At 44.9% G+C, this 14,086-nt stretch overlaps 1 protein-coding gene across 1 annotated transcript in view; it reads right to left on the bottom strand.

Annotated features, from left to right (window-relative positions):
- Window positions 1-14,086, bottom strand: part of LOC126249963 (beta-glucuronidase-like) — a 150,417-nt gene that overhangs the window by 121,606 nt on the left and 14,725 nt on the right. The window contains exon 2 of the mRNA XM_049951520.1: window positions 11,571-11,768. Coding sequence (XP_049807477.1) covers window positions 11,571-11,753 — 183 coding nt within the window. The 5' untranslated portion in view covers window positions 11,754-11,768. The remainder of the gene's footprint in view (window positions 1-11,570; window positions 11,769-14,086) is intronic.

Here is a 14,086-nt window from a genome sequence, read left to right as displayed (position 1 = left end):
GAAGTGCACACCACATGTACACCTGTCACGTGATCCACACCGGTTCAGAGTGCAATGCAGCCTGTGTCAGTGTGAGTGGAGCAGTGCAAAGGGGACGACTGTACTCACATTGGAGTAGCGAGTGTTCGTTGTGGAGAGTTACGTGACAACAAAGCTGTAGAAACGGTGTCGTCAGCTGTTTGGTGAGAAGTTTAAAGGTGTCAAAGTGCCAGCAAAGGGTGCCATACAACGCTTAGTCCAAAAATGGCGTCAGACATCATCTGTTTTGAACAAGTAAAAACACATACCGAAACGTACTCACAAGCCAGAAAATGTGGCTGCAGGTCACCAGGAAATACTCCAGAGACCTACCAAATCAACCTGATGCCTGTTGCAAGAGACCGGTACATCATGTCGATCATGTGAACGAACATTCTACCTGAACCTGCACATGCATGCCTACCGAGTGTCTGTTGTTCATGCATTAAAACCAACAAATGTTCCTCAGCACTTCCAGTTTCGTGAGTAGCTGTTCACTGAGATAACACTGAACGGCTTGGACATGGATCGTTCTGTACGATGAAGCTGGGTTTCACCTAAGTGGTTATGTCAGCTCACAGAATCACAGGTTCTTGCCAGCGGAGAATATACATAACTCCCACTAAACGCCATTGCATGATCAGAAGATTGGGGTTTCGTATGCAGTGTCTGCACGCCGCAGTATTGGTCCCATCTTCTTTCATCAGGCGCTGATTTACATTGCCAACATTTCGAAATCATTTGTGGCGGTATTAACGGAGGAGTAAAATACCCACAGTTACTTCCAACAGAATGGAACAACTGCCCATACAGCCGGCCAAACCATGGAGCACATTTATGCAGTCTTCACGCCTGACGCAATTATTGGCAAAGGTCAGTCTGGTTCGGCCCTAGCTGACCACCCATGTCACCTGACCTATCGATATCCGATTACTTTGTGTGAGGATCCCTTAAGTCTATGGTCTAAGGTGTATCACAACAACTCCCATAGTCTTCAAAAAGTGCAGCAGTCGATTTCGGATGGGACTGCAGGAATTCCAGCACTCCAGTTTCCATCCGCCTTCAGCAACTTCCCGACCAGGACTCAGAAGTGCCAAGTGATGAATGGTGGTCACATTCAACATCTGCTATTGTCAGGTTAGTGCTGTATTTCCCTTCCTATGCTGCGTTTCTTTGTACCCTGGAACTCTGTTCTCTAGACCACTTTTATTTGCCCAATCTTGTATTATGTAGTTGACAGCTAATGTAATAATTTACGAAATTTAATTATACAAAGGAGGTGCAGCGGAACAGTAACCAAATCAGAAAATGTCAGAATCAGTATGAAATTCCGCAAAGCAACTGCGCAATTTTGACGTGAAAATTTATTTGCAAACTAGAGAGAGAGTCTAGATTTCTTTGTAAAGTCACACATACCATGATGAATTGTGTTCATGTATATCACTTAAAATCAGTTCAGGACAATTCCATATATCGGATTTACTTCCAAATTTTTCATTCAGTTCTACATCTATACACATATTCTGAGTTTCACGTATTTTTGTGATGAGCTTACTCACAAAAATATCGTGAATTTTTAATTTTATTCTGTAAGTTGTGATCTAGCCTTAGTACTGCTATGGACATAATTTTAATTCTCAAAGGTGTTGTACTGACGCACTTACATTGTGATACAGTACGTGCCCACAAATAATCGGTAACTTCAGGAGGGTACACTAGCTCCCCATGTCTTGTAAAGAAGTCACCCAATAGACAGGAGCGTTCCAAAATAATGTATCCACTCTTTGAAACTGAATCTCTCTTTAATTAAAGCAAATAGAAAAAAAAGTTGTGGGTAATAATTTAGAAATCTGTGAATATCTGAGCAATTGTTCCATTTGTTGGAAGTTTGGAAGTATACATGGCGTTACCGTTTGAAGAACGGAAGTGTATGATGAAGTGTTATTGGAAAACAGAGAATGTGTATGAGGTTCGACGAGTTTGGAGAGCTTAATTTGGAACACCGCCACCTTCACGATTAACAATTACAAGATTTCGAGACAAGTTCAAAGTCGATGGTTCATGATATGAAGAAGGGATGTAGTAGGAGAAAGAGATGTTCAACACATAACGAGAGTGTGGCTGCCGAGGTTCAGACAAACACGCAATCCCACAAAAAGTCTGTGAAGCAATGCTATAGTGAGATTGGGATCAGCAAAATGTGTGTTCACAAAACTTCATGGACTCGGAGGTGGAAGCATTACATTCTGACACATCTCCATTCTCTGAATGATGGATATTTCAGTACGTCAATTGAATTTTCTGAGTAGGTTATCATATGTGAATATACACTGCGACGCTTCTCCAAGATCTGAAGGAGGATGATTCCAATAGGCAAAATGAATTTTTTGAGTGGATCACCAACATGTTCACTCCAATAAATCGGACAATGAATGGGAGAGCGGTGTGCTGACGCTGCATCCCTCCATATCCGCATTCGATGACATCTTTGCCCCGAGGATGACACAGCGGACGTTTCCGAGGCCTGTTCGGACGGAGTTTAGTTTTCGTCAACATGTGTGAAGAATGTGAATGTTTCCATTATCTAATACTTCGGTGAGCCGAAGCAACCTTTATACTTGATGGAACAATTAACCGCCATAATTGGAGTATCAGTCTGCTGTGGTCTGAAACTTCCTGGCAGATTAAAGCTCTGTGTCGGATCGAGACTCGAACTCGGGCTTATCCCTTTCATGGGCAAGTGCTCTACCGATTGAAGTACCCAAGCACGACTCACAACCGCCCCTCACAGCTTTACTTCCGCTAGTACCTCGTCTCGCCCGCATCTCGTGGTCGTGCGGTAGCGTTCTCGCTTCCCACGCCCGGGTTCCCGGGTTCGATTCCCGGCGGGGTCAGGGATTTTCTCTGCCTCGTGATGGCTGGGTGTTGTGTGCTGTCCTTAGGTTAGTTAGGTTTAAGTAGTTCTAAGTTCTAGGGGACTTATGACCACAGCAGTTGAGTCCCATAGTGCTCAGAGCTATTTGAACCATTTTAGTACCTCGTCTCCTACCTGTGGTTTGTTGTCTAGAGGCTTCATTGAGATTAACTGAAGCCTTTGATACTGTTCACCAACTCACAGACAGTTACCCAACAACCTGATATAGGCCTCTGACTACGCTACAGTTCAGTATTTCACCACAACTGAGATTTCGTGTTCACATTCGTTGCCTTCGCCGATTCACAACCAGATTGCCATCTTTGAACATAACTCATACCTCAGGCTACGCTACAGATCAATCTGTCACCACAACACACAATTCAAAAAATTTTATATACAAAAAAATATTGTCTGTGTTCTGTACTCTTCCTGCTTGCCGATGTATAACTTTACAAGCTGCAGCAGCCGAACTTCACGGGATGAAGCCGATATCCGGTATCACTAGGTTCAGCTGACCACAAAATTGGCCCTCGCTCCAAATTTAACCCGCTAGGTTGCTGCCTAGTAGTTCCACTGAGGGATATTTTAGCCAACGAGCCATCATTTTGGGTACGACAGCACTGATCCTTTAGTATCCTACGACACGGAAACAGAGACACTCACGGTGTCCGATCGCGTCGAAATTAGGTGCAAGCGGAGTGTGCAGTGGGCTCTATCTCTAATGAGCTGGTGTTACAAGAGCTGTGATCTCTAGCGAGCCGCCTTAGATAGCCGACACAGTTCGCCATTCAGTTTAGGGCCATGCTGGGGTAATCTTGCAACCATGGCAGAACCGCCACCCTCTAAAACTATGTTCCTGCAATTTTTCCTTAGCAGCTTTATAATTTTGTAAGCAGATTAAATAAATTTATTAATAAAAGAGATGAATTTCCTACATGAGTCCACATCATTGTGTGTATTTTGTGAATCAAATTGTGTAGACAACATTATTTTGTTCATTATGCAGTTTCGACTACTGCCATCATCAGACAGCTGTAATTAATATTAGAGGAACAGAAAGAGCGACAGGTATTTGCTGTACAACAACAAGTTGTCTCTGTATTAAAATCAGTGCTTAATAGGGACGTCAACCAACACTTTGACTCAAAAAATTTGAACAAAGATAAAGGTTCCCGCCGACAGGTGGCGCTATTGAGGGGGACTTTGCCTTCAGATTTTATTTTACTATTTATATCCTTTCTTCCTACATACTTATATGAACATTCAAAAGTCAAATAGTTAAACATGATTTAAATGGGCCGAGTTGTGTAGCCATCAAATTAGTTTTTTAAAAGAGACCAGTTAGTCCATGTGTGGAGTTCGCTAAAGTAACAACAAGCATTCATTGAATGTTGTACATATTAATATCTATCGAACGGCTGCTTAATTCCCCACCAAGGGGCGGCCTGGCAGCGGATGAAACGGTTCTTCTGCCATATATTACAGAAATTGAAAAGAGGGCCTAAAATAAAAAAAAATCAGAAGACAAGTGATGATTTTTAAAAACACATTAGTTGACAATGTTTGTGATTTTTACAAAAAATGGGTGACAAAATGAAGATTTAAAAAGAAACACTGGTGGGCAGTATTGTTGATTTTTTAAACTTTATAGATGTTTTTATGTTATACTTAAAATAAAATCACTGATGATAATGTGAATGATGTTATGGTGTAACAGTGATGCTTGTGATGCATGAATATGTCCACGGTTATGATGAAGGTGGAATGATGATTATGATTACGGGCTTTGTGGAACCACAGGTAGCAAATGAGCGTCAGAAAGGCGGAGGAAGTAGTAGGGAGGAAAATGGACCAATGGAGTATTGTGACTAGGAGTGGAAATATGGTTATATCTTGGGAGGGATTTCATCTTTGGTGAGTGGCAGATGGTTAACAACACTGTAGCGGGAGAGGAAGGATAAAGCAGAAAGGTGCATGATAAGCAGCGTATGGATGTAGGGGCGTAGCAGGGTACCTGGATTGGTGATAAGTGGGCTGCCGGGACTGGGGTTTGTCAGTAATGCATCCAAAGGTGCTTGAGCAAGAGAATAAGGTGTGGGAAGCGGATTAGTTGGTGTGGAATGATAGTTGGGGAAAGTAGGCAGATGCAGAAAGCGAGATGGAGTGCATGTCTTTCTAGGATTTCAAGGGACTTGTAGAATTTAGTGGAGGCAGAGATTCAGCAACATTGTTGTAGGTGAGAATGGGCCTGATGAGAGACTTATGGGTGATGATAATGGTGGAAGATTCTAGATCGCAGGTGCACCCTGTTAGCAGTTTGTTGGTTTTGAGCTTTGTGTTGGATGGTATGGAGACGTGCATTCCATGTTATGAGGAGCATTAAAATGAAAAATGAGCATCCGCCACCATAGGACCATGGAAGGGTTCAATTCACAAGTAACCACCACATCCATTACGACATTTATCCCAACGGGACACGAGATGAGCAATTCTTGTTTCGTAGAACGCAGTCAGCTGCTGACAGATTCTCAATCGCATCCACTCTCGCACTTCCTCGTCCAACTGAAACTGACGTCTACGCAAGTCTTTCGTCAGGTCACCAAAGATGTGCAAATCACATGGTGAAATATCCAGGCTTCACGGAGGATGTTGTAATGTTTCGCAACCAAATTCGTCCGACTGCCAGTGTGTGGGCAGGCATTATTGTGCAACAGGGTGATTTCACCCGACAGCATTCCGACAGACCAAGGGGAAACGGCAAAGCCAACAGTGGAACCATCCGTCATCTCCCCCTCCAGAGAAATACACTCCTGGAAATTGAAATAAGAACACCGTGAATTCATTGTCCCAGGAAGGGGAAACTTTATTGACACATTCCTGGGGTCAGATACATCACATGATCACACTGACAGAACCACAGGCACATAGACACAGGCAACAGAGCATGCACAATGTCGGCACTAGTACAGTGTATATCCACCTTTCGCAGCAATGCAGGCTGCTATTCTCCCATGGAGACGATCGTAGAGATGCTGGATGTAGTCCTGTGGAACGGCTTGCCATGCCATTTCCACCTGGCGCCTCAGTTGGACCAGCGTTCGTGCTGGACGTGCAGACCGCGTGAGACGACGCTTCATCCAGTCCCAAACATGCTCAATGGGGGACAGATCCGGAGATCTTGCTGGCCAGGGTAGTTGACTTACACCTTCTAGAGCACGTTGGGTGGCACGGGATACATGCGGACGCGCATTGTCCTGTTGGAAAGCACGTTCCCTTGCCGGTCTAGGAATGGTAGAACGATGGGTTCGATGACGGTTTGGATGTACCGTGCACTATTCAGTGTCCCCTCGACGATCACCAGTGGTGTACGGCCAGTGTAGGAGATCGCTCCCCACACCATGATGCCGGGTGTTGGCCCTGTGTGCCTCGGTCGTATGCAGTCCTGATTGTGGCGCTCACCTGCACGGCGCCAAACACGCATACGACCATCATTGGCACCAAGGCAGAAGCGACTCTCATCGCTGAAGACGACACGTCTCCATTCGTCCCTCCATTCACGCCTGTCGCGACACCACTGGAGGCGAGCTGCACGATGTTGGGGCGTGAGCGGAAGACGGCCTAACGGTGTGCGGGACCGTAGCCCAGCTTCATGGAGACGGTTGCGAATGGTCCTCGCCGATACCCCAGGAGCAACAGTGTCCCTAATTTGCTGGGAAGTGGCGGTGCGGTCCCCTACGGCACTGCGTAGGATCCTACGGTCTTGGAGTGCATCCGTGCGTCGCTGCGGTCCGGTCCCAGGTCGACGGGCACGTGCACCTTCCGCCGACCACTGGCGACAACATCGATGTACTGTGGAGACCTCACGCCCCACGTGTTGAGCAATTCGGCGGTACGTCCACCCGGCCTCCCGCAAGCCCACTATACGCCCTCGCTCAAAGTCCGTCAACTGCACATACGGTTCACGTCCACGCTGTCGCGGCATGCTACCAGTGTTAAAGACTGCGATGGAGCTCCGTATGCCACGGCAAACTGGCTGACACTGACGGCGGCGGTGCACAAATGCTGCGCAGCTAGCGCCATTCGACGGCCAACACCGCGGTTCCTGGTGTGTCCGCTGTGCCGTGCGTGTGATCATTGCTTGTACAGCCCTCTCGCAGTGTCCGGAGCAAGTATGGTGGGTCTGACACACCGGTGTCAATGTGTTCTTTTTTCCATTTCCAGGAGTGTAGAAACGTAAAGCTGCTCACACAAGTTCTGGTAAGTTTATGATGACTCTTTCTTCGACTGTAGGGGCCCACTGCTTGTTGAGTTCCTCGAGCATAGAGCCACAATCAGTGCGCAGCGCTATGAGGACACTTTATAGAAATTGCAACGTGCCATAAAGTCAAAACTCCCAGGAATGCTGTTGGACGGAATCATCCTGTTGCACGATAACGCCTGCCCCCACACAGCTAGTCGCGCGAAGGCTACGCCTCAGCAATTTGGCTGAGGAACACTGCAGCATGCTCTGCGCAGCCCAGATCTTTGTGTGTTTTCACATCCTCGGCGACCTGAAGTAAGACAAGTGTGAATGTCCGTTTCAGTGAGAGGAGGAAGTGCAAGAGGGGATGCGGTTGTGGACCTGTCAGTGGCTGAACGCATTCTATGAAACGTGAACTGATCATCTTGTGTACCAATGAGGAAATATCTTAATGCGTGTGGTGATTAGTTTTAAATGAAACCATACCATGGTCCAATTGTCACGGGGTTCGGTTTTCATTTGACTGCCCGTCATACTTTTCTGTCAACGGATAAAGGGAAATCTGGATGACGGGAAAGCCAAGTGGTGTAACCAAAGATGGTGGCTTGGCTTTCCGGAATCCACAACTGGTATAATGGGTTCATGTGGTCCCATGAAATTTTGTATTTCGTCTAGTTTTAATGTCTCAGTGCTTTTCAGACAATGTGCTCTGAGTTGCTGAACGGAGTTTTTGTGTACATCAGGTAAGTTTGACAGCGTAGATCACATTGTCTATCATCTATTTGGACTGACATCACTATACTGAGTATGAGATTTTTCTGACGAAGTGCTTTCTATTGTCCTCGGTTGAAATGGCGTTACCATTTTGTAATCAAATGAAAGTAAGTGACCCTAAATTCGACGAATTGGTACAGTCAGTCTTTGATGAAGTAGAGAGTGGGTTCTGTTGCAACGATCACTCAGAGCTTGATGCAGATTACAGAAATTCATTTTGAAATACTCATTCAGCTTTTTAAAAGTGTGTTCATCTTGAAATAATAATAATTATTAAGTTAACAGAGTTTGTTTTCTTTGCATTTCCCTAATATTGAAATAAAAAACTGAGGATCTGATGATCCCACTACTACAGTAGGCCTACATGTCATAAACTTCTTTATTACTTCTTAATTTCCCAGTATCTTCCTTCCTTGCTTTACACAATGCAGCCTTGGAGCTCTAATATTTAGGAATATTTGGACGAAATCCAAACCTTTATCTTTCAAATTTTGAAATTCCTTTTTAAAAATTTGGAAAAACGACACTGTTTTTTCTTTGTGGACTCTTTTCCTGTAGTAACGTATTCGTTTCTTAATTTTCTCATCTGCTCGTCAGGTCGTCAAGCCATGATTCTGCCCTTTGCAACTTTTAAATGGCCTCGGCACCAACTCCGTTCTCAGTTCAGGCACAACCTATTCGTACTCAACACATTTTCTGTACATCCGGTAGCGATGACCATCCTTTCGTTACAGTACCTAGTTACATTATTCACAGTATATAGAACTCACATGGCTTGGGCCTACGAAACTATACGGAAACGAATGCTGTTAGCGAGGGCCCTGCCTGACTGACCGTCATAGGATATACGCTGCTGGTGAGTGACTGGCGTAAATCGGCAGTGGGGGAGGCTCTAGTCGGAGAACCCACAATGCAAATCTGGTTGGCCTGAAGACACACTGTACGTGTGGCGCCTACAAACGAGCTGGAAAATCTACGTAGCTGTTTTAGCTGTTTTTACGCCTCCGTCCCCCCCCCCCCCCGCCCCCCGTGCCAGCTTCCTTGGGGGGGGGGGGGGGGGAGAGGAATGGGGGCTATCTCGCCACCCCTTCTGTACGACCATGTAACCAACACTGCAGTGTAGTCAATGAATCTCCTAGTAACACCACATGTCGGTGCCATTTATTTAAATCGGCTTGTTACCGCGTGTTCACTGGTCACACGATGCATTGTGGAATACTCCTCACCCGCTTAGCTACTGCTTCCGCCCTCAGCTGGGACTGCAACTAGGGTTGCCAAGTGTCCGGCTTTAGCCTGACATGTCCGATGTTTTGCGGTTGTGTCCGGCCAAATACATACAAGGCCGGCCTGTCCGGCTTTTGATAGGCTTTTTAGCGGTGAAATAGCGGACGCATAAGGAAGGCCCGTCCCAACTTAATGACGTAATTTCGAGGAAAAAGCATAATGAGAAATAAGGAGGATATGTATGTATACGAATCAGTGCTATCTCTACGTCTATGTCCTACGCTTTTCTTCGTAGGCCGAGCGAGCCTAACACACTATTTTACTACGTGCAGAGGGAGTGAAGAGAAGTACAAGGGCATGCTGAAAAGTAACGCCTCCGAATTTTTTATGTAAAACTCTTACAGCTTTTTAAATACAACGAACGTTACTTACATTATACATGTTTATTCTCGATGTCTACATACTTGCAGCCCTTTACTACTAGAAGGCTCCGAATTGTAGCGTGTAATATAGCAGTTCGTAACATAACTATGTTGGTGTACGAGAAACATCGTGCTGTAATCGAGTTTCGAATTCGAAGAGTTCGTCAACACATGGGGCACCCTCTACTTCAGCATGTCACTGCCAGACCACCCTCGAGTGCTGCGACATCTGCATCAGTCCGTCGCCTTGCGTCCACTGCCATCGATTCTTTTGTTGGGTTTCGGGCGGTGCCCAGTCGACCATCTCAACTGCAATGTGTATTATGACGAGACGGAATTGAGGACAATACAACATCTGCGTAGTACTCTGCGGCACTGATCCCGCCCCTACAGAGGCGGACATCACTGATCATCTTCCGTGCAGTCCGACTTGGCCCCAACCGATTTTCATCTGTTTCCAAAACTTAAAGAACGTCTTAGAGGACTTCAACTATAATGACGAAGCGGTGCAAGCAGAGATGAGGTTGTGGCTCCGTCAACAAAGTCAAACGTTCTATAGTGATGGTAGCAACAAACTGGTCTATCACTGGGAGAAATGTGTTCTTCGCCACGGTGACTATGTTGAGAAATAAATATGTAGACGTGAAGAATAAAGATGTCGAATGTTAATGTTTGTTTTATTTAAAAAGCTTTAAGAGTTTTCGCATAAAAAAGTCGGAGGCACTACTTTTCAGCCCGCCCTCAGAGAATGTGCCGATCAGCCGATGAGAATCCGCCCAGTAGATTATAGTTATTTCTTGATAAGTCTCATTGAAATTATGAAAATTAATTAATATCTTTTCGTTTTTCGTCCCAGAAGAATAAAAATTTGTTTATTTTGTGTAACAAAGAATTTTTAGTTTACTTTGTCCTAAGATGACTTTCGAAGGGGATTTACCCGGCAAAAAAACTGCCAAATTATAACGCTACTTATTGATTGGTTTTTAGTTTAAGTACCTTTAAATTGATCTCGCAAAAAAAACTGATTGTATTTGCTTATTAATAAACAACTGAAAACCCCATACTTTATCTTTTTCCATTTAAAATAGGTAGTCCGGCTTTTAAGGTAAAAGGTCCAGCTAACATAACGCAGAGAGTGTATTTTCTAGTTTTGAACTTGGCAACCTTAGGTGTGCCGGGCTCTTAGCCTAAACTAATGGCTTCTGTGGCTTTGTGCTCTACGCATTTACCATGCTCAAGTGATGCTATCGTCACCGATAGTTGATCCCAAACCAAGGCAGTACCAGCAATGCGCATTAGCACACCACATCTGGCAAATTTGTACGACCACGTGTGGCAACGCACATCAATCCAAGCACACACAAGAAACACCAAAGCAAAGGTACGCCAGCGATCGGCCACAAATCCAGAAAAGCACACAAGCTCTCTGCTGACCGAAATTGGAAGCTTTTTTTTTTTTAAAAAAAAAAAAAAGAGACCTTTCATTATTTCTGACTTTCATGTCTGAAGGAAACGAAGACTACTCGAAACTCTTAATCTATTTCTAGGTAAAGAGAGGAACTCCTATAGCTAGGTGTGGTACAAAGCAAAGTGTTACTGAAATGCAAATCTCGCTTAACACCTCTGAACAGCATTTAGGCCATCAAGGATGCGCATAATATCATTTGCTAATGAGGATGCCCATAACTGAACACAGACTACACTTAGGCAAACTTTGCTCAGAAGTCGCAATCTGTAGCCAGTATGTGAAGCTGTGCCTTTGCTATAAAGAGCGAACCCAACAGAAGGGTTGCATACAAGGCGCGAAGAAGTCAACCTGGAGAGCGAAAAGGTTAGGTAATTTTGAGAGCAGAGCAATTCACTTTTGACAGCGATTTTAATCCTTTGGAAGCTTGAGAGGAGCTAGTAACCACAGCCTCTGACCAACATTCGTGTTTTCTAAATGCAGGCACAGCTTGACCGAGAGGAGACGTACCTTGGTGAGATCATCTGCGTACCATTCTTCAGCGTAGCCTATTTCGTCTGCGTCCAGCTTGAAGTTCCAGAGGCCATCTAGAGACTTCACCTCCCTGGATTCGGATTCTCTGGGATACAGCACGCCACCTTTCGCGACTGGCGCCAAGGACGCCGTAGCAAGCAGTAGACAAAGTCTCCACATGCTGACGATAGTGTCCTGTGAACAAGACGATCAATCGAAATAATTAACGTTTCTTGAGTATTCGGGGAACCCCCCTTACTTACATAGAGGAATTTCAGAAGCCAAACATATCTTTAAATGGAGAAAAGTAAAGCGTCACTTACCACTTGCTTTTTGTTTTTCAAAATGGGAGAAACATAATTCGCCGAACAATTAGTTGTAATCAAATAATGTATGTCAAATGTTTCAGTACATCACAGAAACTGACAACAAACCACGAACTGAAAAAAAAAGAAAACTTGCAGAATATGGGGCAAAAAGGTGAACGAGAATTGCTGCCGACCAGTCAACGGAATGAGAACAAAAGAAGAAAGCAGAAGACCATCCTCGTTATCGAAGAACGATGTGATGACTGTAAGGGAGGGGAAAAGGAGGAGGAGATTAGTGTTTAACGTCCCGTAGACAACGAGGTCATTAGAGACGGAGCACAAGCTCGGATTAGGGAAGAATGGGGAAGGAAATCGGCCGTGCCCTTTCTAAGGAACCATCCGGACACTTGTCTGAAGTGGTTTAGGGAAATCACAGAAAATCTAAATCAGGATTACCGGACGCGGGTTTCAACCGTCGTCCTTCCGGATGAGAGTCCAATGTGCTAACCACTGCGCCACCTCTCTCGCTCACTGTGATCGGATTGTGAGATCACTGAAAATCCGACAAAATATGAAACAATGGAAAGTCCAGGTTGCAAAATCAACAATGTAATGAAAAGGATACATCACTACTCACTGTAAAGATAGCACCCTGAGTTGTACACAGGCACAACGAAAAGACTGTTACACATTCAGCTTTCGAACCAAAGCCTTCTTCAGAAAGAAAAATACACACTCACAGAAGCAAGCACACCTCACGAACACATGACAGCTATCTCTGGCCGGATAAGCCGGATGTACGGTCATGTGTGCGTGAAGTGTGCTTGTTTGTGTGAGTGTGTGTGTGTTTTCCTTTCTGAAGATGGCTTTAGCCGAAATCTGGATGTGTAACAGTCGTTTGGAGCGCCTGTCTGCAACTTTAACGTGTGACCATTCTGGTGAGTAGCAATGTATCTTTTTCATAATATTGTCGAGAAAAAATATGACTAAGCTAAATTTTAGTTGTTAGGCTTCATGAAGTGAAAGCGAAACAGGGCAATGAGTTTTAGTCTGGTAATTTCTCGGTAATGGCTACGTCTTCGGAAAGTGGTATAAATGGGAACTGAATCGTAACTGACAGGAAAGAGTGAAGCGACTATGAACAATAATACCATGACAAAATATTAGCCTCAGACCTGACGTGTATTTTTCCTGTTAACTACAGTTGTTGTAACGTCATTTGACTGCACGAGTCATATCTCAAGTACATCGCAATTGGAAGAAACATGTTCTGCCAAAAACGAGGCGAAACCGCTACCGAAACGTTTCAAATGGTGCACTGAGTCCAGTGTTTTGTTTAAGTAGCACCAACGAATTCATAGAGGAGAGACAGTTTGAAGCATGATGTAAGTACTGGCCGGCCACAAACGGTTCGAAGTGAATAAAGATTGAAGAGTTGCAACGTTGCTGTGCGCCAGCCACTGCCAAATGGTAGACTATCTCGCAGGAGCAGTAGGGGTCAGCCATGCTATGTGCTACGAAATTCTGACCGATGACCTGAACATCCGTGTGTCACCCAGCACAGTGTACCTCGCAACCTGATGCAAGGCGAATATGATGATTGCTTAAAGATTTATGAGGACCCGACCGATACTGCTGACGATGATTCGGCGTTTCTCAACCAGATCCTACCTGGAGACGAAACATGAAGTTTGCTGTACGATCCACAACTGAAGCGCCAATCCGCGACCTGGAAAACGCAAGTACCACCACAACAGAAAACCCACGACAAGACAGGCCAAAAGGCAAGATGAAGATTGAAGTGCTTTTTATTCAAATGGAACAGTTCACATAGAATTCATCCCGGATGATGCAACGAGAAACAAAAGCCGCTACAAGGAGTTCCTTGACATTTACACGGTTCAGTTCGTCATAAGCATCCTGAGCTTTGGCATGGGAAGAACTTGCTGTTGCTAAACAACAACGCCCCTGCACATTGCCCTGTCCTCGTCCCAGAGAGAATTATTAGGTGACAGGACATCGTTTCGACACACCCTCCGTACTCACCTCCTCTCGCAGTATGCGATTTTTGTCTCTTTCTCCACAAGAAAGTACCCTTACGCGGGTGTAGATTTTATTCAGCCAAAGAGGTCATGACTGTCACAAGAGAAACCCTGAGGGACATCCATGCCAGCATTTTTGAGAGGTGCTTCCAGCAGCTAAAGT

The sequence above is a fragment of the Schistocerca nitens genome, chromosome 1 (assembly GCF_023898315.1).
Source record: "Schistocerca nitens isolate TAMUIC-IGC-003100 chromosome 1, iqSchNite1.1, whole genome shotgun sequence".
In the NCBI taxonomy this organism is placed as follows: Eukaryota; Metazoa; Arthropoda; class Insecta; order Orthoptera; family Acrididae; genus Schistocerca; species Schistocerca nitens.
Note: the sequence above shows the minus strand (reverse complement) of the source record. Positions and strands in the feature narration are given on the sequence as shown.